This window comes from Anopheles darlingi, chromosome 3, assembly GCF_943734745.1.
Source record: "Anopheles darlingi chromosome 3, idAnoDarlMG_H_01, whole genome shotgun sequence".
NCBI classification, from domain to species: Eukaryota; Metazoa; Arthropoda; class Insecta; order Diptera; family Culicidae; genus Anopheles; species Anopheles darlingi.
The window spans coordinates 40958067-40984826 of record NC_064875.1 but is presented as its reverse complement, the minus strand read 5'-3'; the positions used below and the strand labels follow the sequence as shown (position 1 = coordinate 40984826).

Below are 26760 nucleotides of genomic sequence, written 5' to 3'. Positions count from 1 at the left end.
CACCAGCGTCACAGAGGACCGCCGATGAATGGAAACACTCCAAGCTGAACAGGAAGCGGACAGCTTGTTGGTGAACAGCACACCAAAATCGATTCTCGATACTGACCGAACCGAGAAGACCGAAATTTCGCCCACCCATGATGACCTTCCATTTCCACTGGGATTTAGGGAATTATGTTGTACCGCGTTTTCATTTAATGTAACCAACCAATGTTCCGGCGGTTCACAAGAATGGAATAAATGGAGGGACGGTAGCAAAATCGTGAAACAAAATGACAAAACCGAACTGACAAGTGACAAACGGAAACGGCGTGTCGCGGGAGGGTGATTTAAATTACATTAGACTTCAAAGTCCCAGTCTCGGAATGGTAAGACGTGATACACACATTTTCGGAACGGATTGTAGGAACCGGAATTCACGGAATTCGGTTCGTTCTCGTCATTTGGGCGTTGATTGTGTTGCGCAAGCTTGTGCGTGCGAGAGTAAGGAGTGGTAGTAGCTTTTTAAACACGAATTTATTAGTATCATCATTTAGTGTGTATTTTCTCGATATACTTTGCTACTCAAAAAGGGCTGTGTGTGTGTGTATTTATGTATGTGTGACGTGGTGCTCATGGCGATCGAATCAGTTTCATACTCGTGGAACGGACGACTTGAAACCTCATTTGACGGATATTGGTTCTTCTTTCCTCTTGCTTTAAACGTTTAATGAGGTAAATTTCACGTTTTCCTGGTTTTTATCTTGTTGGGAGGGGTAGTGACCGAGGAAGGGGGTGAGGTGTTTCTCTTTCTCTTTCTCTTTTTTTAAACTTTCTACTATTGTGCGCTAACCATCAACCACTGATAACACGAAACACCGGAATGCACAACTGAGGACAGGGAGGAGAGAGGGGACACACGCACAGACACCATCAGACACACACACTCGCTCGCTCTTTGATCCTGTTGTGGCTCGGTGCAAGCAAGGTACCGATGGAATCGGGAAAGCTCCCTGTCTGCGAGCAGCCTTATAGTTAGGGTATGATGGTGTTGGATTAAACATTCAACTAACGCTTTTTCATGGCTCGGGGTTACATGCTTTTGTGTGTTCTGATTCCACCACTGCGCGGTCACGTGGTTCACCTGAATGGAGGCGCATGATGGTTCACCTTGCCGGGTAGGGTTAGTGCTATTATTACGAATATTCATTTACTGAAACGTGACAACAGAAGCACCACGTTCCATTACCTATCGCCTTCCTGTCGTTTCCTATGCAAAAAGGAGTGTAAGCTGTGTGGCCCCTCTTTGCACTGCATTCGCCGAAAGCTTTGCGTCTCTTTCATATCCGATTCTGCACCCTTCAGTATGTTGTTCTAAAACCGAAAACTTTTGTTTTTTATCCTTTGCAAACTCCTGCGGTCTTGCCTTTTCACCGGAAACACGTCGTTCGTTGAACCGAACGGTGCAAAATGACTCGAAAATTCGTACAAATATAGGCACACCAATCTTATCTCATCTCGAACATCATGATCCCTGGACCGTACAATACCGTAACTAGGGTGCCGATTGCTGGCACTGGCATGGAATTGGCCTTTATCGTACGAGCTATCGAACAGAGCTCGCTCTTGCCAGTTGGATTATTACAAAATAACATTGTATAGTGCATCAAGAGAATAGAAGAATGGATAAGAAGAAAGTAGAGAGAGAGAAAGAGAAAGAGGAAGAGGAAAAGAGAAGATAGTGATGCTGGCTTGCGGAAAGATGTTGTGGCACTTGGATCTGCTACAATGCCAAACGATCGCTATTGATCAATATTTGCTCTGCTTTGCGTCTAGCATCTCAGTTTCGTTGTACGAATGGTCTAACTCTGTTCGTTTGGCTCCTCCAAATCTCACCTCAAATACAAAGAATAAACAAACAACGAATTCAGGCCTAATTGGGACCATAATGAAATGGCCTATTATGCGAAGACGGAGAGCTGAGTATATTTCATCCTCAGCTTGGGAGCCCTACATCTGGCAAACGGTTTCTACATCCCCTACACATTTGCACCATCGATTTGCGCGAAATATATTCTTCCTTGCTAATCTTAACGATTGCCCCCGTACCCGTTGAGCGCTATGCAAAACAATAAACCTGCCACAACCGGTACCGCCCCTACCGCTACCGTCGATCGCTAATTTATGCGTAACAACGGGGAAAGGATATTACTAACAAAACGAAAAAAGAAAAGAAAGAAAAGGAGAGGGCCCGAAGGTGAACCTCCGTTGGTAGAACTACTCGAAGCAATAACTAGACATTTGCAATAAGATTATTTACGATTTAGCGTAACGGGTAGCGGGTCTGCACCGGTCTGTTTTAAGCGCGAGCGGGAGCTCGAGCACGAAAATAAACAGAACACGCTTTTCGTTTCATATCCTCCAAAAACCTGTCTCAAATACTGAACCCCACATTCCGTATGATCCTCCTTCGCCTTCCCGCCTCCTCTGCTCTATCTTATCCACTTCCTATCTACGCAAAACTGAACGAAATGTCTGGCCACCGGCGCGGATCAATACGCTCTGGCGTAGCGAGCTGCTGCTGATGCTGCTGTTGCTGCTGATGCTGCTGCTGCTGCCGCGGTTGCTCATCGCGCACCGGTTCTAACCACCGCTCCTAATGCAACCGATGGCCATCGTCTGGCCCAATGCAGGTTTCCCAGCGTGAGTGTTTCTCCGGAGTCAGGTGCGTGATTTGCACGTGGATGGCCTGCACCTTCTCGTACTTGGGCGGAATCGAGCATAGCCGATAGCTGACCTCATCGCCTGGCAGTGGCACATACTCGCCCTCGATGCTGTGCAGCAGTGCGTGATAAAAGCATAAAGCATAAATGAAAGAAAAAAAAGAAAGAGAAAAAAAGGGAATCAAAATCAAACATGTCAATTGTCACTCTGCCAACCGCTGACGCAAAACACAGATCGGTCGGTCGGGTCGGTCCATCAAGCAACTCACTCGGAAATGTGTACAAAGATGTCGTCCCCACCGGCCGATGGGACGATGAATCCGTGTCCTTTGCTTCTGCTGAACGATTTCACTTTACCCTCCTCGATCGGGTTACGCATGGCACGGTCGGAGCTGCAAAAAAGATAAGAGAAGGACGCTATTAGATGAGGGAACACGAGTGCAAAGGAAAATTCAAATGGTGAATGAGTAGCAAACGTGAGGTCTGTAGTATTGCTCCCTATGACTGCATCCATCTATAAATCCACTATTCGATCGCCACCCTACCAGCCCCGGCAGGACTACTGAAGGGCAGGACGACGACTTTCAATATTGATGCAGCAGATAACACAATATTGACGTTGGCAGGACGAGTCACGGCAGGAAACATCCAGTCCCTATGGCCTATGGTAAACGGCCGGTGGGGTAAGAGATCGAAAATGGAAAGTTGGGTAAACTTGGGACTCTTCAAACACGGTCCTCGCTCCTTGAACGACAAACTTGTCTTCTTCCAGAACCAGAAGTGCCACCGTCGTGCGCATAATTTCATTCCCAAGTTCCTCTCGCCGCGAAGTGAATTGATTTGATTTAAAGGACGGTAGGGAAAATGTGTTCTTCGCGAAGTACGTGTGCGGTGGTGATGATGGAGGTGGTGGTTTCCTCACTCGGGAGCTAGCGCCATTCGTCATATGCGTCACACATACCCAAATTGCACTCAGTACAGTGTTCCGGGGAGTGAAATTTTCAACAAAACCACAGAAGCTTTCTAAATGGATGCCTTTGAAGAATCCACCACGAGCTCCCTATTCGTCAGGGGAAATCATTTTGAGTGAATAATTTTAGTCGATTTTCAAACATTATACGCAAGCATTTTGTATTTATATTTTTGTAAAAAGAAAAGAAAAAACGATAGGACATTTTCCATGTATAAATGCGCTGAGAAATTCAAAATAACGGAAAGAAAGAGAGCAGTATTTACTATCAATTTTGTCAATCCAAAAAATTACAGTATCCACGAGAGATTCGGAAGAAGAATTCAAGATAAGATATGTTTTTGTGTTCCCGCTTTTTAAGTGAACATTAGTGGTAACATTAGTGGTAATACATTAGTAATTTTTAAACTATGATTGACAATTAAAATCTCAGTTTAATTATCGCAAACTATTTGTCTGATCATGACTTCATTTGTTTTTTTTACTAGCATGGTGTTGTTGATATTTTGTAAACTAGTGATAGAAAATTTTTATTTTATCAGAAAGTTGTATAATAAACACCTTTAAATTCGTATGGCAAAGATCAGTGCTTAGGTTTTCTGGCTGCCATATAATTCTAGTTCTAGTTAATCGTTTATGGCAATCCTTGCTACCCATGAAAGAACACATTTTATAACCTTATTTGCCCTTATGAAAGGATACTTTTTACAACCTTGTTTATAGCCCCCCTTCATAATCTTATTTTTATAATAATTTGATGGTATTCAAATCGACTGAATTAAGTCTTTATTAAAGACATTGAATTAGTTTGCAATGTAAACAATACTTTCTGATTCAATTGCTGATGGTTAGCTCCATTATAATGTATTTGTTATGCAGTCTTACAAGTCCATGATGTCCACTATTCAAGAATAATTCAGCAATGCGTCTATCACAGTGAATGTTTCCGTTTCCAGAAATGATAGAGGATAACGCTGATGATTACTTTTATCGGATTTAACCCATTTTTGTTATTAAAACCACGATTTTTAATTTCATAAAAATTTTATTTAGTTGTGATTATAATAAAATTTACGAGAATGTTACATAAAAGTAACAAGAACAACTGAAAGAAATATGAAAAAGCTCGTATATTGTAGGCATTCAATTGTACGATCATATATTCTATGAAATGGTAAGCATCATAACATTTTATAAACCCAATGGTAACAATTTGAACCCAATGGTAACGTGAGCAGAAGCCAGAAAATATAAATTTCTTCAAAACTGTTAAAACTTGTCCTACTTGATAACACACAACACCCTTTGGGAAAACTGTACATGCTTCCAGAAATTGTCATTCATTATGCGAAACCATCATACATCAGTGGCATTATAAGTAAAATACTTCCAGAATGAGCAAGAGAAAAGGTTAAATGGTTACACAGTCCATGCCGAATAATGGTGCCCAGTATGGGCTGTTTTCCTTTAAATAACCCGATCGCTCGCTAACATAAAGCTGAGATACTTTCTTTTCCAGCAAATAACATGTTGTTCAATGTTGTGGCTACATCACGTTGGCGAAATGATATTTATACTCGCGCACACAAACAGACACTTGTGATCTAGTCTCTGGGCCGACCAGAACGCTTCACCGCTTGGTGCTGTTTGTAGCGACCTAGCTTCTAGACTGCCGTCGGCATTACCAGGCGGCGGCAAATAAGTTGTTCCTGTCCGTTAGACACCACTACCCTCCCTGTCCCGTACGCACCAGAAGACAAATATCAAGTCGGAAACAGGATACAGAAACGCAGAAAAGCCTCCCTCCCTGTCAGGTGGCAAATTCCCTTGGCAGCTTATGTACGCTTGCCCGCTTGACACGGTGTGTGTTGTCGCTCCAATTAACGTCGAACTTTGTGTGCGGGCAAATTCTATTAGTGCCATACACACACACACACACACACACACCCCAACTTTCGGTCACATCTGGGCGACATCGTCCGTGCGATGGAGGTGGGGGACTCCGAAGGCATCCCGATAGATCAATGGCGTGGGCTGTACTTCCTAGAAGGAAGTCACTTGCTTCCTACGTCCACGAGTGCGGGCGAACGGGTGGGCGAGGGTAAAGCCGATGGTCGATCGAAATAGGATCCTATATGGCGAGGGAAACAAACAGTATAGACGCGTTGCCTGGTGTAAAGGTGATAACCAACCGAATTCAACCGTTCCAGACCGAGGGGTGCCGTCAACTAGCTCTAATAAGCACCAAAAAGTTCTCCTAATAGTGTGCCAGAATGGTCAACGGAATGTCCTTGCTGTTGTATAGGGATGTGGCGCAAATTTATTTTGACACTTGAATGGGGAACACAGCTGCAAAAGTAGGTCACCAGCGTACGCCACATGTGCGCAACACACCGTCGCCTGTCGCGTGAGTGATAAAATATGATTCTTTTTCCGTAGTACACATTAGACCGCAACTAATTAGATGAACTGTCATGTAACGATGCTGAGGGGCTCATTAATCAAAAATGACATTCCGGAGGCGCATGAAGAATTTTTTGCAACAAATTTTCAACTTAAACTTTTCCCCCTTTGATGAAGACGCTTGGCATTGGCTAATTGTTAACAATATAGCCGAACATTAATAAGCTAATGTCTGTGAAATGAAACTTAGACAACGCATTAACTCCAATAGCCATTACTCTCCATTTGCTCTACACTTCAAGGCCACATTCATCGTCAGAGTCGTCCTTGGGCTACCAAATGAGTACCATCCAAGATATATTTTCATTAAATTGCTCCATAATTTCTCCGCTTGCAACTCCCTGCGCAATGGTGCCGAAACGAAAGTACGAATCCTTTTCGGGGATCGCACTCGTAGCTGTCTTCTTTTGATTAAGATTTAACATTCCGAAACCGTGGTTCACTCGGAAACGGGAATGCAGCGCGGATGGCAATACCCCAAACCGGCGAAGCAACTGGAAAGCGAACTAAGTCTCGTATAAGAAGTCCTTTGGTGTAATCAGTCAAGTTGCTGCAGCCAGGGTATACTTCACCCAACTAAGAGCAGAGATGTAACGTGCAGGCGAGCAAGATCTCACGGTAAGTCAACTCATGAATATTGCATAACTAATCTAGTGTCTGTGCTGCTGTTGGGGTGTTGCTCCACATTTGCTACTCACGAGAAGAGGATTTTAAAAGTGTCCTCATTCCAACGTACCATGCAACAACCTTAAGAATCGCTCTGGAGTTGTCTCTGGGCTGTTGTTCAAACAGCAACTGGAAATCCTAGAACACGAGAGTTAGCAAAAGAGAAAAAGTTGCATGCAACAGTGCAATGCCGGGATAATTAGCACCTGAAGCGCCATTTTCTTCGTTTCATTTTTGTTTTTGTTTGGAATGGCACCTGGAGCGTTGTTGGTTGGCGTCTTTGTCGAACGAGTTTGTGTCCGCCGGTGTAGTTCTGCAACGGCGTCGTCGTCAAGTTTGTGTCTTTTTTGTCTGGTGCTCCTTCCTTTCTAGCTCCTGGTGTTGATGTGAAAATCATTAGACGGCTTTATTAGCACCCGCTCTATGTCTTCCATCTATGTCTGCCAGCGTTGAACCGTTAAAGCTGGAAAATTGGTTGCAGCAGCAGCCACATACAGCAGCTAACAAGCCGTCAGCGGAAAATGTGACACAACGTCCCCATGATCAACGCGGATAATGTTGTTGATGTAGAATGGAGGCGAGATCGTCAGCAGAAACCACCACATCCGTCGTCCCCGGTGGTGTTGGCTTGAGTAAATTGATGTTTTCACATCCTTCAGAGGCATCCTTTTTCCCAGTCTCAGTCTGCTTTTCCTCCTCCAGAGACGCCTCCTGCCGCCTGGAAGGATTGAAGTAAATCCTGTTTTCGTACATCGTTGTCCGTTTTGTGTACTTTCGGTACACAGCACTTTTAGCACATCAAACGATTTGTAAAACACTCTCGAGGCACGCGGCTTCTCCGGCATCCAGCGTTCAGTGGGGAACGTGTCGGCATCAGCGTCATCGTAAGGGTGCGCTCGCCATTCTTCCGATGGTTCCCACGAGAAGAAGCCAGCTGACGATGTCCTTTTTTTTCTTTTCCACTCCCTTCGTGCCTTGGCGCGCTTAAGGATGATTTACATTTCACACCATTTACACAATGACGGTACCAGTGCCGTTATCCCGAGTGCTGGCAAACAACAAGGCGCCTTCTCAATACCTTCGATTTACTAGCTTACGGTGGCTTTAACGTCCGCTTTAAGAAACGAACAGAAGTAAAGAATAAGAGCCTGGTCGCTGGCTCAATCAATTTATGTAAATATGTTGCTGCTGACGGTGTGCTGTGTCAGGCGCTATACCCAACGGATTTATCAATGGGTGCTCCTCAACCGTTTCCGAAGCGGACAAGTGATGTGGAAAATTGTGAAAAAAAAAGTTTGATTAAATGCAAAATGACACCGTCGCGGAAGGGATCAAAAATTCTTTCCCTATCATCCGCTAGACCCTTTTCATTCCTTTTTTTTCTTCCAAAAAGTTCTCGTAGGACGACTGTCGAACATGATCCCTTTTGATAGAACTTACTGGAATGAATGTCCCAAAAAGCGCCCTCTTGATAACACGTGGGCTTATGGACGACGAACTTCGACCACTTGATGCAGGAGAATCGTTGTCAATCCAACACATCCAATGGATCCCCCGTCGGAAAACACATTCCTGACTCAATCGATGGATTGGAACCACAGGTAAATTGGAACCGGTGTTTTTTTCTTCGGAACACACCGGACACATCAGGGGTTCCGTTTCCGGTCCATTGACTCTAGGCACTCGCAGTTAAACCAGTCACTGTCCAGTGAGTGTGCCAGGTGGACGAGAGCTGTTTTCGTTTCACACGAAGCACAAGACGACGATCTTGACACTAAACCTACACTCGCCAGGCTGAACCCAACTCACCATTCGAACAAGGAATGACACACCGGTTCTTCTGAGACTTGCTTCAGGATGGCAACAGGCTTAATGCAGAGCAGAAGTGAACTTACAGACCATCGTTTTCCGTCGAGTTTTGCACCCAGTTTCTATGTGTTTGTGTGTGTGTGTGTCTAGAGATGGAAACAACATGGGTCCGGTTGCCACCGTACCGGACTAGACCAACCGGACCCGGTGCACTCAGTGATAAGGTCATGAATAATCAAGCGATGCTACTGCAGAGTTCTTGCTTCGCCGAGGGATACACTGCATTCGTGCCGATGCTGCCGCATTTGCAAATGTCAAGCACTCCAAAGGACTTTAAACACGACCAGCAATTTCTTAAGTGGTGTGCTGGTGGCATGTTCGGATAATGGAAAACAGTTGAGACAATGCACTCTAGAAAGCCGAAAGGACCATTAGTGCATCTTCTGCATCTCGATTAGACATCAACACTAGGAGCGCGGCATTGCCGGAAACACTGCGGTGCGGGAAATGGTAATTAACATCTTATCAAAATTGACTCCTCTTTCCATATTATGGCTCACTAGAGCGCACCTAATTTGGCTTTAATAGTGTAAATGGAAGCTCGGGCGGGCTCGCGTAACTCACTAAAGCTCACTAAGCTCAGATAGCACGAGCTGGGAAGAGTCATCGGGACGAAATGCAAATTTACTATTAATGATATTCATAGCACGGACCATCATCAAACCCTCTGCCCCTAACCAGGCAGTCCTGAGCGTAAATTCTCGAATGCGCGTATGCCAGCGTGCCATAGTTGCCGGAAAATTGGTTTGTGTTTGTGGGAAAATCAAAGCGATCAATTTGAAATCTGCATGGATACGATTTGACAATCAGATGTTAATTATTGAAATGAGTTTTCGTTCGCCTAATGCAACAATCAATAGACATATGAGTTCTATTTTCCATATGAATATTTGTATTAGTTCAACCGAACCAAAAATGGGCGCCAAAGAACGATCCAGAATAATGCAAACACATTTTGCTTTGGCAAACAACGTCCTTAGGTTCACTCTTAGCGTCACAACGCTCACCATCATTATCATTATCATTATGAAACAAATGAAAATTTGGTATAAAAGGAGTTACATTACGGACACTAACTCAAGTAATAGAACTGGAATGAGGGTGGTATTTGCAACTCTTTTATTTATTAAAATTCTTTCCCTATTTCAATAATTGGCTTACTTGCTACTCAGTCTTTGTATGTGATAGTCTTTGTATCACATATAAACCAAGAAGAGCTATTAGAACGATGTGTCTACATTAATACTGAGTGTAAATATGTTTATGTTGTCGATTTGAGAGAAGCCGAAAATGCATTTGATGTTCTTCGTCAAATTATTGAAAATGAAGGATATAGAACGGATTTCATTTTGTGCATTTTTACCTTGGCTCTGACAGTGCGAATGCTAATAAATCTAAGCACGATCGACACTCGTGTACACACTCGATACGCGGTATTGGTATCGATTGATATGTGTGACAACAATAGCCAGAATCAGAAAGGTGCTGCAATAGGTGACATTTGAATAATGATTCTTGGTGATTGCCCATTGAAAAACTGGCACTGGACCGAGGAGAATATGACAAACGCTGCCTAGGCAGAAAATCACTCGAATCGGCAAAACGTGGCACATTTGAATTATGATAGAGTTAATATCAATTCCACGATTTATAAGATGCATTGGTTATAAAAGTTCTTATTTTCTAGTGATTAAACATGCAATAAAACGAAAAGTTTATGGTACTTCATTCGCCAAATGCAAACGAAAGCACCGCTTGGCTTGGCATATTGAAAACCGCAAAAATAAGTGTCAGATCAAAAGCATTCATCCAACATATTCAGGTTCACAGTATTATTACTAAATAAAAGGACAATAAAGATATAAAAAAAGGAAAACTTCGCTATAATCCCTCGCTTTGTGGGGTTTGAATTTTGGATTTAAAAACCTGCATCGGTGGCTGCGGTTTACCGATACAAACATTCTGTGCCAGGACCGTCTTTGAGGTCAGGCTTATCTTGCCTGCCCCAGCACCAATGCGGTGTCGGTTTTGTTGTGACGTATGATACGGCAAGGCGCGGAGGTCGTCGGTGCCAAGGCCAGTTTTCGTGAATCGGTTGAATGTCGACGACGACCGACCTTCCTCTGAATGCTGTCACCATCATATCCATCATCATGATGTTGGGTTGCATTATTTAACAACAATAAGAAGGAGAAGTGAGGCGAGAAAAAGTAAGGACAAGTTATTAAGGTAAGGCCGGCAGGATGGAAATCCAACCGGCCAAAAAAGTCCAACCTTTTTCGTAGGAGCAAGTGGAATCTTCCCAAACCACGAGCTGCTGATAAGGTTGAATTCGGCGAAGAAAGAAATCGGTTAGCATCCCACCACCGCACCAAATCTTCTCGTCGATCAAACTTCCTTTTGTGGGATCCTGGCTGACTAGTAGCTTTGTTGTCGAATCCTCCTCCTTCCACATCCTTACGTCAGCCGCCAGTCGCCACCAGACCAGGCGACCGATGACGGCGCCGGAGAAAAGAGCAGCATCAAAATCGGATCACTTCCGGCCTTGCTGGGTGGCTTTGCGAGAGGAGGTAATATGCTTTTATATGATTTTAAGGGCAGACTTTATCTACCTATCCCCGACAGAAAAAGCTCGGTTGCCAGAAAGAAGCACGAGCGTATCCGCTTCGGATATGAGTTTTATCTTATTTGTTCTTCCGTTTTGATGGTTTCACCCGGCGAGAGACGAGAATCAGGGCCGCAACGGGACGGGACTGAGCGATAAATAAGTACCGATAGATTAGGAGCTTCATGAAGTAGACTGGGTGGAGGTAGAGAGTGGCTTCAGGGTTTAATGTGTGTTCAAATTTAATTCCAGCTCATCATTATGAGCCAGACCTGACCCAAGGACTCGGCCAGACATGACGTCGGCCTCGACCACCAAAATGGGCTTCGAGAGTGGTTGATGAATATTTGATTCCCAGTGCGCCACGGTCGGTGGTTACACACCAGGGAGTGAATGAGCTTTCGGTATCGATTTGATGAAGATGTATTATGGAGGATGAGCACCCCATGGCCAGTCTGACGTAGAGTCCAGTGTTTTGGAGGCAACTAACCACGTCAGGGAATCCGGAGAAGCGGATGATCTGCACACATGTATCGCCATCATCGTAATCGCATCAATATTGCAATCGATTTGTTTTCCAACTGGCAAAGAGATTATACCGTCGGTCACAACGTGACACAGCCGGTAAGCCGGTCCCAGCCGGTTCGGACATCATATTACATGGCCAACTGCGCCACTGCTACAACGTGCGTAACGGACCCCACCCCTCGGCGAATGATAGTGTAATCGCTGGCCGACTATGGTGAGTTTCGGAATCGGGCTAACACCAACACCGATGGAACGGTGATAAATGGTTTACTTCTTTTCGTGTAAACACCCCACATTGCTCCCCGACCCCGGACCCCCCGGTCTGGTATCTGGTAGAGAGAAGAACGAACACCGAGCACCGAATACAAAGACCCTGACACAAATGCCAACCACAACGCACAGACTAGCGATGAGTCGAAGCTTATGTGTGTCTCTGTTTCGGTTGATTCTTGTGTTTTTAATTTTCCAATAACTCACGTTCCATGTTTAGGAATTTGCCGTAAAACAAACAGACGTCTTAACCAGGTGTGCCTTTTATTCGAAACGTCCGAAACGACGAATCACACTCATGGCCATTGTGCTCCGCGTACTTTCCCAGACACGGACTCCCGGTGCGCAGGTGGTGTGGTAAGGGAAAAAATACAAACCTAACCATTTTCGTTTCTTACTATCACACTCATACCACGCACTACTAATCATCAGAACCAGACAAAATTCGCGAATAGCATGGATGGCACCTGTGCTACTCTACCACCTGTGTCTTAGTCGAATGCTCATGGAATGTGCAGCCGTAAAGCGTATAACCACCGATAGTCCGCAAAGAGCATCATACAGTCGGGACCACCAATCGGAAAGCCAATCGCATTTCTGATAAAAATAGATTCCGGCTGGTGCGCTCCGATCGTTGAAAGGATGGCCGCTATGGTGTTAGCGCGTTGTGCTCCGGTTGAAGTTGAAGCAGCTAATGAAGTGAGGCTTCTTGGCTCCGCCAATGCCAATCGATTAGATGGTTCGCTGTTTCCTGGTAAGCGAACCGTGGGAAAAGTTTTTATGATTGTTTTCGGCGAATGGTTTATGCCGTTAATTGGTGGCTAATAGCGGCCCCCTGGGAGGATGAACACCTAACAATCTAGCCCGACTAGGAATATCCTTCTCCTCGGAGCATTGCTAGAGGTTCGCGATTTGCTGGTAAATGTTTGATCGTTGATAAGGATCTCCGTTGGGGTCGCTCGCGAAGCATATTTCATGTTTCTAATATTCGTTTGATTTAGGTTGCGGCAAGGATTTAACGGTCCGATAATAACTTTTATCGGTTTAGATAAACCTAATTGGATCACGTTCGTTCAGGATTCGGTATCCAACAAACGATTTGTTAACAATTCAATTCAATTGATAACCAATTCTATAAAATGAAATATTTTAGGTAGCTACACCATAGCCAACGTTTTTCTCTTTTGAAGCTCTTCAACGAAAAATTTATGTTTTTTTTTTCATTCAATGCTGTTGAAGCTTTTTCGTAGGATAATATTAGTTTAATTAATAGGTCTTATTGCAATTGCTTAATGCAATTGGCTAATTGCAGAATTGCGTAGCAACATTGCATGTTCGAAGTTATCAAACCTGTGCCAGTAAACATGTTCAGTAAACATTAAAATGATGTTGCAAAAAAAAAATCCAAGCCTTAGCAACGGCCTTTGCAAATGCAAATGTAAAATTTGATCTAACTACATAATTATGGATAGCACTGATGTTCAGGAAACTCTGCAGAATAGTATGTTTATGTTTTGACTAAAATAAAGACCGGGCGCTAGTCCATGGAGCCCCATCATGCGCAACTAATTCATCATATGCTAATTTCAGTTCGAAATTCAACTTTAGCAACAAACTGTTACTAACATGTTTGTTATGCCGAAACTTTAAGCAGTTTATGCATGAACGGATCGTGTAACAAATATTTTATCGCTGAATGAAGCGCAAATCTAAAATAGCAATAACATTAACCCTAAAACAACTGGCCAAAAACCGCCATGTGGAAAAGGTCGCACTTTGGCTAGCAAAGGTCCATGTTTTTCCATTGCCAGGACCTCCCGTAGCTCCCACAAATCTACTCGATACACGGTATACGCGCTCTAATGGTTAATTTATGAGTTTGGAATTTCCCACAAGGCACAAAGCTTTTCATTCAATAGCAAACGCTCCGCGAACGGAGCAAAGGAATTGAGCAGGGACGCGTGAAACCGTACACCGTGCGCGCTTGTTCCAGCAAATCGAATCAATCCCCCACTCAATCCTTGAAAGATTTAATCGGGCTTCAGCTCCCCCGTCCCTTCGTTTGTCCTCCTGTGCCGCACGACGCAAAGGGCGTACCAACGATACGTTTGGTAAGCTCTGTTCGTCCGGTACCGTTTGATCCTGCGATTCTGCCCGAAGGCCCTCTTCAACTTACGCGCGCCCGGATTTCAGCAGACGGGCATTTGCTGTCCAAACCATACACGTTGTTCTCGCAACCCGTGAAGCATATTGTGTTTCCAGCCAAAACTGTATGTTCGTAACAGACACTTCAGAGCTGCAGAGAAGGCAGAAGGAGGGGGAGAAAAGTACAGAAGGAAGGAGCAGAACAAACGAAACGGACCATTGTACGGGTGCGTTAGGGAGGGGGTTGGCTGCCAATCGATGCAGCACAATCGATCGTCTGAAGCGTACTCTACTCCATCAAACGTGCCTGTCTACACGGATTATAGACATCGGTGGGGCAATACTGTTTTTATTAACAGCTGTAGAGCATCAAGATCACTCTCAAGGCCAGGAACGGCAGGATATGAATTGGATGTTGTTGTGTTTGTTATTAGTGGAAAGGATATCCCAAAAGCCGTGGCCACACGGGGCGAAAACTCTAGCGCAAACGAAAAAATTAATGCCAAAACGGTTTCGCTTAACCCTTACACGCTGTCAAACTTTTATACGTCCGCGGACTTTTTCGCTGAACCCTTGACGCTATCGAACGCTTTATTTACGAAAATGTAGGTTCTTTTCGTATTGTTTTTGCATTTTTAATATAAATATAACAGCAACAGCAACAATATCGTTAAAAACTGCAAAATTTATTCGGAAATCAACTTCAGCGGCCAAAACACAGATGAAAACAATACGTTTGACATTTCGGCATAAATTTTCGGGTTTTTACCCCTGCCACACGAAGCGAAAACATTTTGGCATTAATGTGCAAATTTGCGCGCAAATTTTCGCCCCGTGTGGCCACGGCTAAAGGCTTTCCATGAGATCGTACGACACGAGCCCTGTAAAGAGGCTTTACAGAGACGTACTCTTACACAAAACTTAATGTTACTTTTCATCCTTCAGCTTAAAGGAGGCTCACGGATGACGTCGATGACCGGATATACATATTTTTCCCGTTCTCATTCTTGTCCGATCAGGAAACTGTAGCATGCGTGCGTCTAAATTGAATTATATGGAATACTCGCATCCGTGAACTCGTCCCACGCTGTAGCGCGCGCTCATTGTTGATTGATTTGTGTGATCCAATTTATGTCCGCAATTTTAACGTCGCTCCAGTCTAGTCAACCAACAGGGTTGCCTAGTTTGGCAATACACCCCTCCCCCCCCCCCCCCCCCTCCTCCCTTTCTACTACCCACCTAAAAGTGTGTGACAAGTGTGACGAGAGTGCTTCTAGTGGTGCGGTGTTGCGCTCAATCCTCTCAGCACACGGACAACGACCGGACCGACCGGGCACTTGAGCTCTGTCCGTCCGTCAACCAGCGCGCATCGATCGATGGAACTTTCGGGGAAAACAGAAAGCCCTACAACATGAATGGTGACGAGAGTTGCGGCGAAAGTGAAACAACAGTCAACCGCGTCATCCGGGATTGAGCGCCTTTGCCTCAAGAACCCCATTTCATTTCCCAAGTGAGATGAGGGAGGGGATGGAGGGTGGTCTCCGATCTTGCCAAGAAGAAATAAATCATTTCCATGCCTCGCGTCTGACGTCAAGCGTCCACGGGGGTGTGGAGAGGTCGCGCGAGCGTGGGTAGAACGAGTAGAACCCAAGGACTTGGGTCTCGTGGCTGGTGAAACACTTCAAGTGCTCCTCGAAAGAGAATCCTGCCAACACTTTTCTTTTCACTGACCATCGCTACGAGCGCGCCAAAGGATGTTGGGCATCATTTAACGCTTCAATGAGCTAGCAAAGGACAGAGAGAAAGAGAGAAGGAGAGAGCGAGATGACGAAATACCAAGCGTACAAACAGAATGTTCGCATCCCCAGCACCTAACGACCGTTTCATTCGCGCCTGATTACTGATGGTCGCGTCGTGTTTACGGACAAAGTTTTCCTCATCAATAAAAGTTAAATTTTCCTCGCCTCCAATCCCCACCGTGTGCAGGACGTTGCCATTTTAATCTCGTTGATAGGTTTTCCGGTGAGACCGTCAACATGGACTCACATTTCTCTTCGTTTCACATCCTTTTATTGTTCTTCTTCCGGACCGTCGCCCGGTCGTCGTTATTTCGCTCGATTCTCCGGAGTTCGCTAGGTTGAGAGGATCTTAATCGCTCGATGGCGCGTCAGATGTACACAACATACAAACACATTCGCAGCGGAACAGCTAAACGCAACGTTTCGCCAAAAACGAAAAAACATCCGCGTCAAGAACCGAGATGGTGAAACGGCATACATTGTGTGATGTTGCTGCTGCTACCTCTGGTTTATGTTTGCGTGTGTCGTTAACGATCTCTTCGATCTGTGATCGAGACTGTTGTCATTGCTGGCGGCGTGGTTCACTCAATGACTATTTTAAGGTGCTTTCGATTGCCGCCCAAGATGCTGCGCGACAGTCCGCATAAACAATCTGCGTTGATTTGGCATACACATCTGACACACATAGTAGAAAGCGCCGTATCCTCTTTCTTACATTGGATGTGCCATTGGTCTTCTATAGGATACCATTAAATCTGTCGGTTTAAGTGGCTCTTGTATTAGGAGAGCATTTGCATTTACAGCATTGTTTCTTATATCGAAATAAGAACATTTCAAGAATAAGTACACGAACATCACAAATATGCTGCTAGCAAAAGATAGAAAAACTTAGTTAAAAAAATTACATTTTGGCGTTTATGATTACCTCCTCTTTGCCATTGGATTGGATTTCAATATAGAAAAGTTAAGAGGAAAAACAAATTCTTAGCAGAGACCTAACTTAGGAAAGATCAGTAGCATCGTTTAAATTAAATTGAAATTGACTTGACAACCTTTTGAAATCATTTGCAACCTGCTAAAGGCGCATGAATATATTTCATTTTTTAATTTCGCTTCCGGCCATGAGTCACGTGCAAACAGGATAAAAGCACGAGCAAGGATAGACCCGTTGCAAAACTACTCAGCTGGTCAGATTCGTATCGCAACGTTGACCAGGTTCATTCACCGGCCAACTCCCGGGCAAGCAACAACCAGTAGCAGCAACATCGATCAACATAAGTCGCGCCGAAGAGCTCGTTCACTCTCTGCATACATAATTAATTGCACACCAACACGGTCCTAGTGAAACATAACCCGAGCTCCCATAAGCTTCGTTCTAAGAGCATTGGAGACCGAAATGCCGCGTTCCGGCTCCCTAACTTGCATCGCACACCAACCTACGGCCGTGACCAGTGCTGCAGCTCACCTATCTAAAAAAGGAAAAAGTATGCTAGGAAAATTTATGTATTTTTCATGACAAAAGGAAAAGCGAAAATTTTGCATATTTCCCCGTGGCCGCTGCTCACTCATGCAGCGATTATGAGCTGTTTCTAAATCGAGTCCGATGGGCCCACCTCCCTCCTTTTGGGTGGACACTTGGTTATGCTAGCAACGTATGCACACGACTTCAACCCAATCTGCTGTGAACCGACAGGAGAGGGAGGTATTTTAATTGATCGTCAAGCGTGTGGTGTGATGCCATTCAACTGAAAAGCGACATGAGATGAAAAGCCATGAAAGCTCAACGTAGAAATGACCAGTGACCGGTGTATTCAAACCATGGAGCATGAAAGCGTCATCAAAAGAACAAAACTCCTCGGAGAATATGTTCAAATTACTTAGCCAGAAGTTGGCCATATTTTACGGTCACTCACGGCATAGCAGGTCCTCGATACGACACAAACAAAAACGGTGGTTGTCATCATGCAGGATGCGAGTTTTCCCGGTGAATAGTCGCATTAATTGAAATGGAAAAGCTGACCGCGTGTTTTGAATTCCCAGGAAAATTATCGGGGAAAACGCAGCTGGTTTTCTCCTGATTCTGTTCCGAACACGGCGTAGACCATAAACGAATTAGCCAACTAGTGCGCCAATCTAATTTGCATGTCATACACGTGTGATTCTGTCTGATAACAAGCAAATCGGAATCGGAGTCTCAAAACCGGCACGGCTCAACTCTGCTGGCTAGTTATCATAAATAAATTATTCTATTTTATTTTAATGACAGAAACCCAAGGTGGCTACATCTAATGACAGCGGTCTGCCTTGAAGTACCTGAAAAGACAAGTCAGTTGTTGATGGAAACCAATTTCGAAATCTTCTTCCACTTGGAAAGATAGCGGTGTGGCCGATCCAACAGGAACTATTCCACTTCCACCAAATGCCTCAACTGGAAGAAGATGAAGCTTAATGGCGGTTTGATTTGCGGTGCAGACCGAGACCCACTTCTAGCAGTGGTCGCTAGCTTGCAAGCGCATCAGAAACGCATGCACACCTATAGGAGCACCTCTAGGAACCTTCCGCCAGTCAGTCACTCAGTCAAGTCAAGTCAGGCCCGTCTATCTCCGTGTCAGACGTGAAAAATGTGCTTCTAATGATATTTATTCTAACTATTGCATCAGGCACACACACCATCCGTAGAGGGCCGGGCCGGTACACCTGTACGGCGCACCTTCCTGCGGTGAAAACAATGGTTTCCATCGAGCTATTCAAAGAGCATGATGATACTCTCTCTGCAGTACCTTGGCTGATTTCCGCTTTTTGTGGTTTGCATATGAGCACACCACACGCGCGCCACGATGTTCCATGCGTTCTATTTTCACCTTCCGCAGTCGTCGTCATCGTCTTCATGATTGTGTGTTGCGGTAACGTCGAAAGTAAGAGCCACAAGACGCTGCATTGTTAAATTGCAAAACCGGATCGGTGGTGTCTGGTGATCGGTGGCCGCATGTGAGACCGGTAGACAGAGGATTTGGTGGTAATTTATACACTTTGAGTTTTGTTTGTATCGTTGGAAGCACCACCATCAATTTGGTCTGTTCTTGCGGATTGTCGTTTTCAGGGTTTTGTTAAAACATTTGTACTTTTAAGTGGTGAAGCACCAAAATAAATAAATTCTCACAATATCACATCCAAATATTTATCACCTAACAATGACTTAAATCAAAAACCTCAGAATGTGTAAAACTCACTTATCTTAACCCGCACGGGGAAAGCTGCAACGTAGTCGCCGAAAAACTGTCCCTTATCGTGACAAAGTTTTATGCTCCCCGCTAATGGTTCACGCTTTCATATAATAGGTAGAGCACGCAATATGACGATTCCGTAGATTCGGACCGTCCTGCCGTCTTCCGAGGACCCTGCTGTTGTTCCTGTTGCTATACCGGTGGCCATATCTACCGGAAGCGAACAGCATAATCCCGGCAAACCAGGGAGTGGTCACCAGGTTTCGTCGTTGACCACGCAACAAGCATTAATTGCTGTCCGGTGTCACAGTTATTTTTTTGTTATGCTGGCAAAGATGCCGACGAAACCGTCTGTCAAACATGTTGCATGAGCGTAAGCAAAAGCTTTATTATCATTCAGGATTTAGGTCGGGAGTTTTTCTCTCTCTTTTTTTTTTTTTGAACAAAATGCGCATCACACGTGACGTCCCTGGGTCCGAGGATCCTGCCCTCGTCAGCATTAAAATTAATGATGAAAAGGGAGCATTTCGCTTCGGTGGCAAACATATAGAACACGCATGGACAACATGGCGGCAAGAATGCGCGCCTTGATGTTGCTTGGTTCGATCGTGATGAAGGATGCGATAAGTCCTTTCACGCTGGAATCGGTGACGGAATGGATCGTAAAGGGAGAATTATAACACCCTGACGGTGGTTTGGGGTTGCTGGGGCGTGAACTTTTGGTGAACCACCGTCCCCGTTACTCATGAAAGTATAAAGCGACGGCGCCACCACGAACCACGCTGAATAGCAACCGAACCGAACCGATAATAAATTATCGGCCACCAGAGCGCGCCAGGGACGAACGGTAGTTAACGGCAAACGACCCTGGCGCTCGGTTAGGCACGATGGACATCGTTTATCATGCAAAATCAGAACCGATTGGTTGGTTTTTGTGGCAACCCTTTTGGAGTGGAATTACTTTAAAACATTCCACTTTAAACATTCATCGCTCCACGTCCTCCAAACTCCCTTCTCCGAAATACCACCAACATTAGGTTTCTGGCAGGTAGGGGATGAGAGCCTCATTTGTCTGCCAAAAGCCCATTAAGTAATTTGTAATGCAGGCATCGTGCGCGTGGGGGTACGTCGGCAACGCTTTCGGCAAAAGTGTTTGCAATACGTCCGATGTGTCATTACTGTGATTTCGGTGGACAGCTGTGCCTAAAACAATTTACTCGTTTATCCCCCGCATCATCCAGGACACCTACAATGCCTGATGGCGGTTCTGCGGTACTTGATGGCGGGTACCGCAGAACCGCCATCATTGTTAAACGGAGACGAGGGTCATCGCAATCCTGAAAGTTCCAATCAGGTCAACTGTGACGTGATCAATAAATATTTATACCAATTGAAACCTAAACTAATGTTACGTAGCTGCTCTGATTTTGATAAAATTAGTTTCATTTGATAAGTGATTTATTTGTGAATGTGTTACACAGGAATTAACAGAGGTTATTTTCTCTTTTTTCATGAAATTTTGAACAGATTCAACGAAGGGTATTAGTGTTCGTTCAAGAACACGATAGCAAATTTATCGTAAGATTAATTGAAGATTTTATCGTGTATGAACACAATTAAGATTATAGCAATTAATTTCAGATCAATCTTTCATATAACCAGTTCGATTGGAAATTCGCTTGAATATGAATGCGAAAATCCTTATCGACATTCCTATAAGTCTTCTGTAAAGTGCCTTTTAAAACTACTGTTAAACGGCGTCTACACGAATGCTGGAGAACTTCTCGACGAGAACTTCTAAATTAAACGTCATCCCATACAAATCCGTCGAGAAGTTATCGCGATAACTGAAATGCACGTGTAGCGAGCGAGCAAGCGAGAACGAGCTTGCCACACCTTTTGGAGCTGTCAAATCATATGTAAACAGTGACCTTGTGCTGTGTTTTGAAGGTCGTGAAAGTATTCGCGATAACTTTGTGTGTCGTTTGGAAGCAGTTTTAAAATTTTATATAACGAAAATATGTTTATTTAATGTCCGAACCAACTGGTAGCGTACGGCTAGCCCGTACTTACATAAGTTTTGCATAAAATTATATTATGTACGGGTCAAAATTATTAGATTCAAAATTAATTATTATTTTTTAATCCGCGTCGGTTCTCCGTTGTTCATTGCGAATATGCAAGATTTCTGTTATTCTCGAGAGATAGTTTACCATATTTATAAACAGCTCCTCAAACTACCACAGATGCGCCCCATTGAAATCGTATTCCTCTTTCGCTTTTTTGTGTTTCTTTAGAGCTGCTGGCATGGACGCAATAATTTTGGAAATTGTCAGACTGCAGTACGACAAACCATTTGGCATCGGAAAACTCTCATCCAGATCGTGCCGCATTGTCCGAAGAGTTCGTTCATACGCCCCCTTCGAAAGTAGAATAGTTCTTAAATAGAATAGTTCGATAGCGCAGTATGTCTCAGCTAAACGCTAGATGCTGGATAATTGGCCGTATTTTGAATAAATATGATTATTACACCTAGAAGCATCAGACTAATGAAAATGGTGTCTGATCTCGCTCCGTGCTTTATTAATCAACATAGCAAAAAACGAAATAAATGAAATAACCGAAAAAAATCAAACAGAGCTAAAAATAGCAACAAAAAGAGTATAACACCAATCAATACAAATTATACAGGTTTAATGCTGGTGAATCAATACGTGCCGATGAAAAAGTGTCAATTGGACGCCGTGTACAGAAGAAACACAAAAAGGTGGATCACAATTGACAGTCTGGGTCCAGAAAAGAGCAATGGAATGATTGATTCAATTTCTTTATCTCAAATCACCCCATCCCGATCCACCTCCTCCGGTACATTGCCCTATTGGAAATGGAACCATAATTCACGGACTGACCGACCGGATGGACACATCTGGCAAGAAACAAAACTGGCAGCCAATCATACGCCCGTGACAGCAGCAGCAGAGGCATCGCGAGCAGAAAAAGACCAGAGCTGAAGCTGCCAACTGACGTACAAAGTGCTGCCAGCACCACGGTACGGGCTTATCGACCCAGACACCGACCTGTCCAGCTACACTACAAAATAATCCGAATCATCCACCATATACACCTGAAACAACGACATACCAGCCAGCCAGACGGGCAATATGATAAAAACCGATCGGTACGCGGCGTAGTCTAGGCACACAGCAAACACCAGTATGACCTACTTCAACATATCCCACCCAAACCCCAATGGGAGCAGCCCCATGGCATATAAATAACAAGACAACGCGGCTCCTGTATCAGGCGAAGAATTCGGAGGAGTTACGTTGCGTCATCCGCCGTGAGGTGTGAACGAATGGTTTTGGAAAGAAAAAAAAACGTTTTCTCTACTTTACTCTTTTTCATTTAGAACCACGCAACGTGGACGCAACCGAACCGAACGCTAACAAATGTTTCCAATGTTTTCTATTTTCCGATTTCCACCTCTCCGCGGTGGAAGCAATCCAACGTCTTCGGTGCTCGCACTCACAAGACGTGCGTAAAGTAAAGTTCATCGAACGATGCCAACCCGTGACGGGTTTGCCTGACTGGTGCGCTATTTTGTTTCGTCTCTTCTTTTTTTTGGGGTGGGGTTCTGACGAAACAGCAACTGCTATCGCTCTGGCACACACCTTATCCAGTTGGGCCTCGCACGACGACGACGAGAGAAACAGCAGCGCACGATTCATCTGCAGACGGCAGAGAGCATTATCGTCGTCTGATTTGTCGTCGTCGTCGTTGTCGTTATATGCTGCAACAGTGTCGTCGCAGGCAGTGCCTTGCCACCTCATTGGCCACGGGGTGAGTCACGTGGATTGATGAAGTACCACGCTGTCGGACCGTTTCGCAAACTCCGCAGCGCTGCTGCACTCGGCGAGATGGTGCAACCGCAAGATTGCAGCATTGCGTGTGTGTTACGCCACCGGCGCCCGCCACTTCTTTTCAACCGATCGATAGTCAATAAATAGCTGCGAACCGAAATAAGGTCAATGCTGAATTTATCGACAACGGTACGGTGCTGCTGGATGCTGTTTGCCATGCCATGCCATTAGTGCACTCCGCTGATGACCGCCGGTACCGGAAGGAAGTAGTCCTTTTCCTGTTCCTCGCTGGCTGGTCGGCTAGAAGCCGGTTCCAGTTCCAATTTGTGTCCGTCAAGTTGCCGGATGGACCAGTTGAGGTTTGTTCGTGAAAGGGCAATTAGCATGTTTCGGACTCGTCTCGTCTAGGTTCCATACAGCGCGCACCGATAAAGCGGTACAATGATGGTTAGGCGTGTAGGCTCCAATATCACCGCCAGAGGATCAACACTACTTTCGACAGCGGGCAAGCGTGCATGATAAACAAGCGGCCGAGCATTTATGAGGGACAGATCACCGCGCACGCCACCGCTCGCCGTTTGCATATCCCATTAAACATTCATTAGACCTCTTGTCAGTGATAAAAGCGTGTATGTCACCGGCAAACTTTGCACGGATAATTGAATTAAAAAGCACTTCTGCCGGCGCAATCAGCAGATCGAGCGATTTAACACTAAAATTTGTTCATCCAAACCCCACGAGTAACGTTGCATAACAAATTGGTCCTCGGTGCTGCCGCTTTGAAAGCTCTTTCGAAACTATGCGCTCTTTAGATGACGTCGGAATTCCGGCTGTTTAGCGTTTATCCAACATGCACCAGCAGTCCTAAAGTGGAACTTCTTGATAAATATTGATGAACTCGACTCGACCAAGTGCACGCGTGCATCTCGTCGTCTCGTGGCGCAAATATGGCACAGCACCGGGTGCCAATGGCCGTATCTTGGCCCGCATTTTAATTAATAAACTTAATGGTACCGTAGGTTTTATTGTCGCTGCTGCTGCTGCTGCTGCTGTGGTTGTTGCCCCTCTGGGATGTGGATGAATGCTCGGTCGCCGATAACGCGCTACAGGCAGCCCCCCAAAGCGGACCGCAACATTATTGATTCGCTTTACGCATCGATGCCTGATATGGCCACCGAGTTGTGTTGAGTGTTTTTCAGCAACACACACAGACAATGTGAAGTGTTCGCCCTCCCGCCAGAACAACTAAACAGATGCATGCATGAGATGGGGACCAGAGCGAGCGTTGTGGGGAGAAAATTAGCATTCCACAATATTGAGGATGGGCGCCACCAAGGTGTGACATTATGGGTGCCATTTCGCTAATTAGCTCGCTACGTTAAATGCCTCGAAAATGCCTCGCTAATTTACAAGACCCTGGAGATGGGACGGAGGATACTACAGTGCTGTTTAAGTAATCATTCTATTCCGTCCTGTTGTGTTGTTGTAAAGTCCTTCCAAGCAAACCACAAAGGACCGCGATGTCGAGACCTAAGCCCTAAGAACATCCTCTTTAATCACGTTATCACGTCTTGGTTCCGCCGTGCACTCGGCTGGTAATCATATTCCTCTCCGTGATTAAAGAGGCATTCCATCCCCCTGTCATCGCCATCGTCGTTGCCGTCTGCCAAAGGAGCGCTAATGATCCAACCGACGGAATGCAGAGCATGTGGTTCCCGAGAGACCGACGACCGGAGCGGCATGCTGAGTGCTGTGATGAAGTGTACATAGCATTAAGTTTTGCTCAACGCTCGACAGCTGGTGAGGGGAGGTGGTAGTTGGCTGTGATTAATAAATCGTTTTCCAGCCGTTCCGCATCCCCTAAGCCCGCGGTCATCTATTTTTACAAGTCATCGATAGCGTTTTACCAGGACACGGAGGTCCTTGGGTAGTTGATGATAGAGTGTACGTGTGTCCGCGTGTATGTGCGCAGAGTGGGTAATTGATTTCTTCCTTCCGGGACCGGTCGTCTGGTCCGTCCGATCGCTATCCCGCCGCTATAACAACGAGAAACCTCCATCAACCAGCTCAGCGGCGATCGGTCCGGTGGGAATAAGCTGCTATAAAAGAGGAACGCCTCATCGTTGCTATCGAAGCAAGCTAGGACGATGTCCTGACTACCCGGCGAGTGTACACTCAGGATACGAGGCACGTTCGGGCCATCCATCCCGTTGCCCCAAGCCGTGGCGCGTACGTGAAACGTGGTCAAAACGAACGAAAGGATAACGATATCCGGTGACCGACTTCTTACATGGATCTCCCTCGAGACCTTGGTATTGGAGTAGAAAATGTACTCCAAACCGGCAAAAACAAGAAGAGTACAGTAACCGATTATCATGGGTTGGTTTATCGGCTTTATCAGACGCTCGTTATCACCTTAACCGTACACAGACCCACCGACGAAACGCAACGCAAGACACGAAACCAGTTTCGTCATCATGCGAGAAGCGGCGGAATTGGGTTGTTCCGAACGCCGAATCGCTTGTCTCTAAACTTGACCTTCCTCGAGCGACCCCGACCATCACGGAAGGAGGAAAAAAGGAAAAATCTCGAACAAATAAAAAGGAAGGAAAGAACTCACGTCGATGCGGTTCGGGTACGCCGGGTGATGATCGGCGAGGGCAGCTGCAGATGGGATGGGCTGGAAGGAATGCTTGAAACCGGTGGCGGTCCAACAACCGGTGGCGTCTTCGTCGGCGTAGCGCCGACGCCGGTTGCCGGCTTATCGTCGGCCGTAATCTGGATGCCGCTAGACATGCTGTATTTTTGGTTTGGTTTTCGATTGATTTGCACCGACAGACGAATTCAGAACTCAAATTCCTAGCGTGCACCAAAATCTCACACACACGAGACGGCGTTTCCAAATTCAAAATCGACGCACTCCGCGATCTGGACGGATGGGGTTTTATCTCACTGCTTCTTGGACCGGTTTGGTTGGCGACCGACAGGGATCACTGATTTTTGGCTGATTCACACAGAAAATAATGGCTACCACCTAACGGGAGTTTGTAAAATCGGGTTGATTTTACTTTTCCTGGCTTGGGTAAAGAACGCAGGTGAGAAAAACGGTCACCTTCAGTAGGAGCTCAACGTTTCGCTTTCAACGCGCCGGAATAACCACTTCGAATCACGACAAAATAACGAGTGGGAAAGGTTAAAAAAGAGAGAGACGAAAACTTTAATTTTGTGCTCGGAGAAGTAACGCAGTACTAAAAATTTGCGCCAGACTCGGATGAGCGAGACAGAACGAAAATGTGTACAACAGCGCATCTAGACGGTCATGAGAAAGGCGATAATGTCAAATCCATACAAATCCTGAGCGACAATTTTTCCGCTTGCGTAGAAACCGAGAAAGGAGAGAATGGAGAATAGAGAATAGAGCTACCTGCAAACTGCCTGTGAAACAATACAGTAGGCGTTTTTTGTGTTGGCAACAGTCGTGGTTGCTAAGATAAAATTACCTTTGGAATCGTTAGACCGTGCTCCAAGTGACAGCACGGAGAATTACTCATGTTCTAAAAGAGAATTGCTCACTCCTCTCAAATTTCAGCAAAAATTCTCGCCCGTCCGTCCCACGACCGTCTAAATGCTCTTTAAGAAGAGAGCGAGATAGCAATAAC

At 45.2% G+C, this 26760-nt stretch overlaps 1 protein-coding gene across 1 annotated transcript; it reads right to left on the bottom strand.

Moving 5' to 3' along the window:
- Nucleotides 1–505: 505 nt before the first annotated feature.
- LOC125958363 (cold shock domain-containing protein CG9705) lies at nucleotides 506–26286 on the bottom strand. The gene is made up of 3 exons (XM_049691649.1): nucleotides 25722–26286; nucleotides 2972–3094; nucleotides 506–2813 (listed from the first exon to the last, which is right to left on the bottom strand). The coding sequence occupies exons 1-3, from the start codon at nucleotides 25895–25897 to the stop codon at nucleotides 2636–2638; spliced, it is 477 nt and encodes a 158-aa protein (XP_049547606.1). The 5' UTR covers nucleotides 25898–26286; the 3' UTR covers nucleotides 506–2635.
- Nucleotides 26287–26760: the final 474 nt, after the last annotated feature.

Coding starts and splice junctions, on each gene's coding strand:
- LOC125958363 (XM_049691649.1), bottom strand. CDS start 25,897: ATGTCTAGCGGCATCCAGATTACGGCCGACGATAAGCCGGCAACCGGC. Junction 3,095..25,721: donor CGTACCCGAACCGCATCGAC/GTGAGTTCTTTC, acceptor TCTTTTTTGCAG/CTCCGACCGTGCCATGCGTA. Junction 2,814..2,971: donor ATCTTTGTACACATTTCCGA/GTGAGTTGCTTG, acceptor ACTGCTGCACAG/CATCGAGGGCGAGTATGTGC.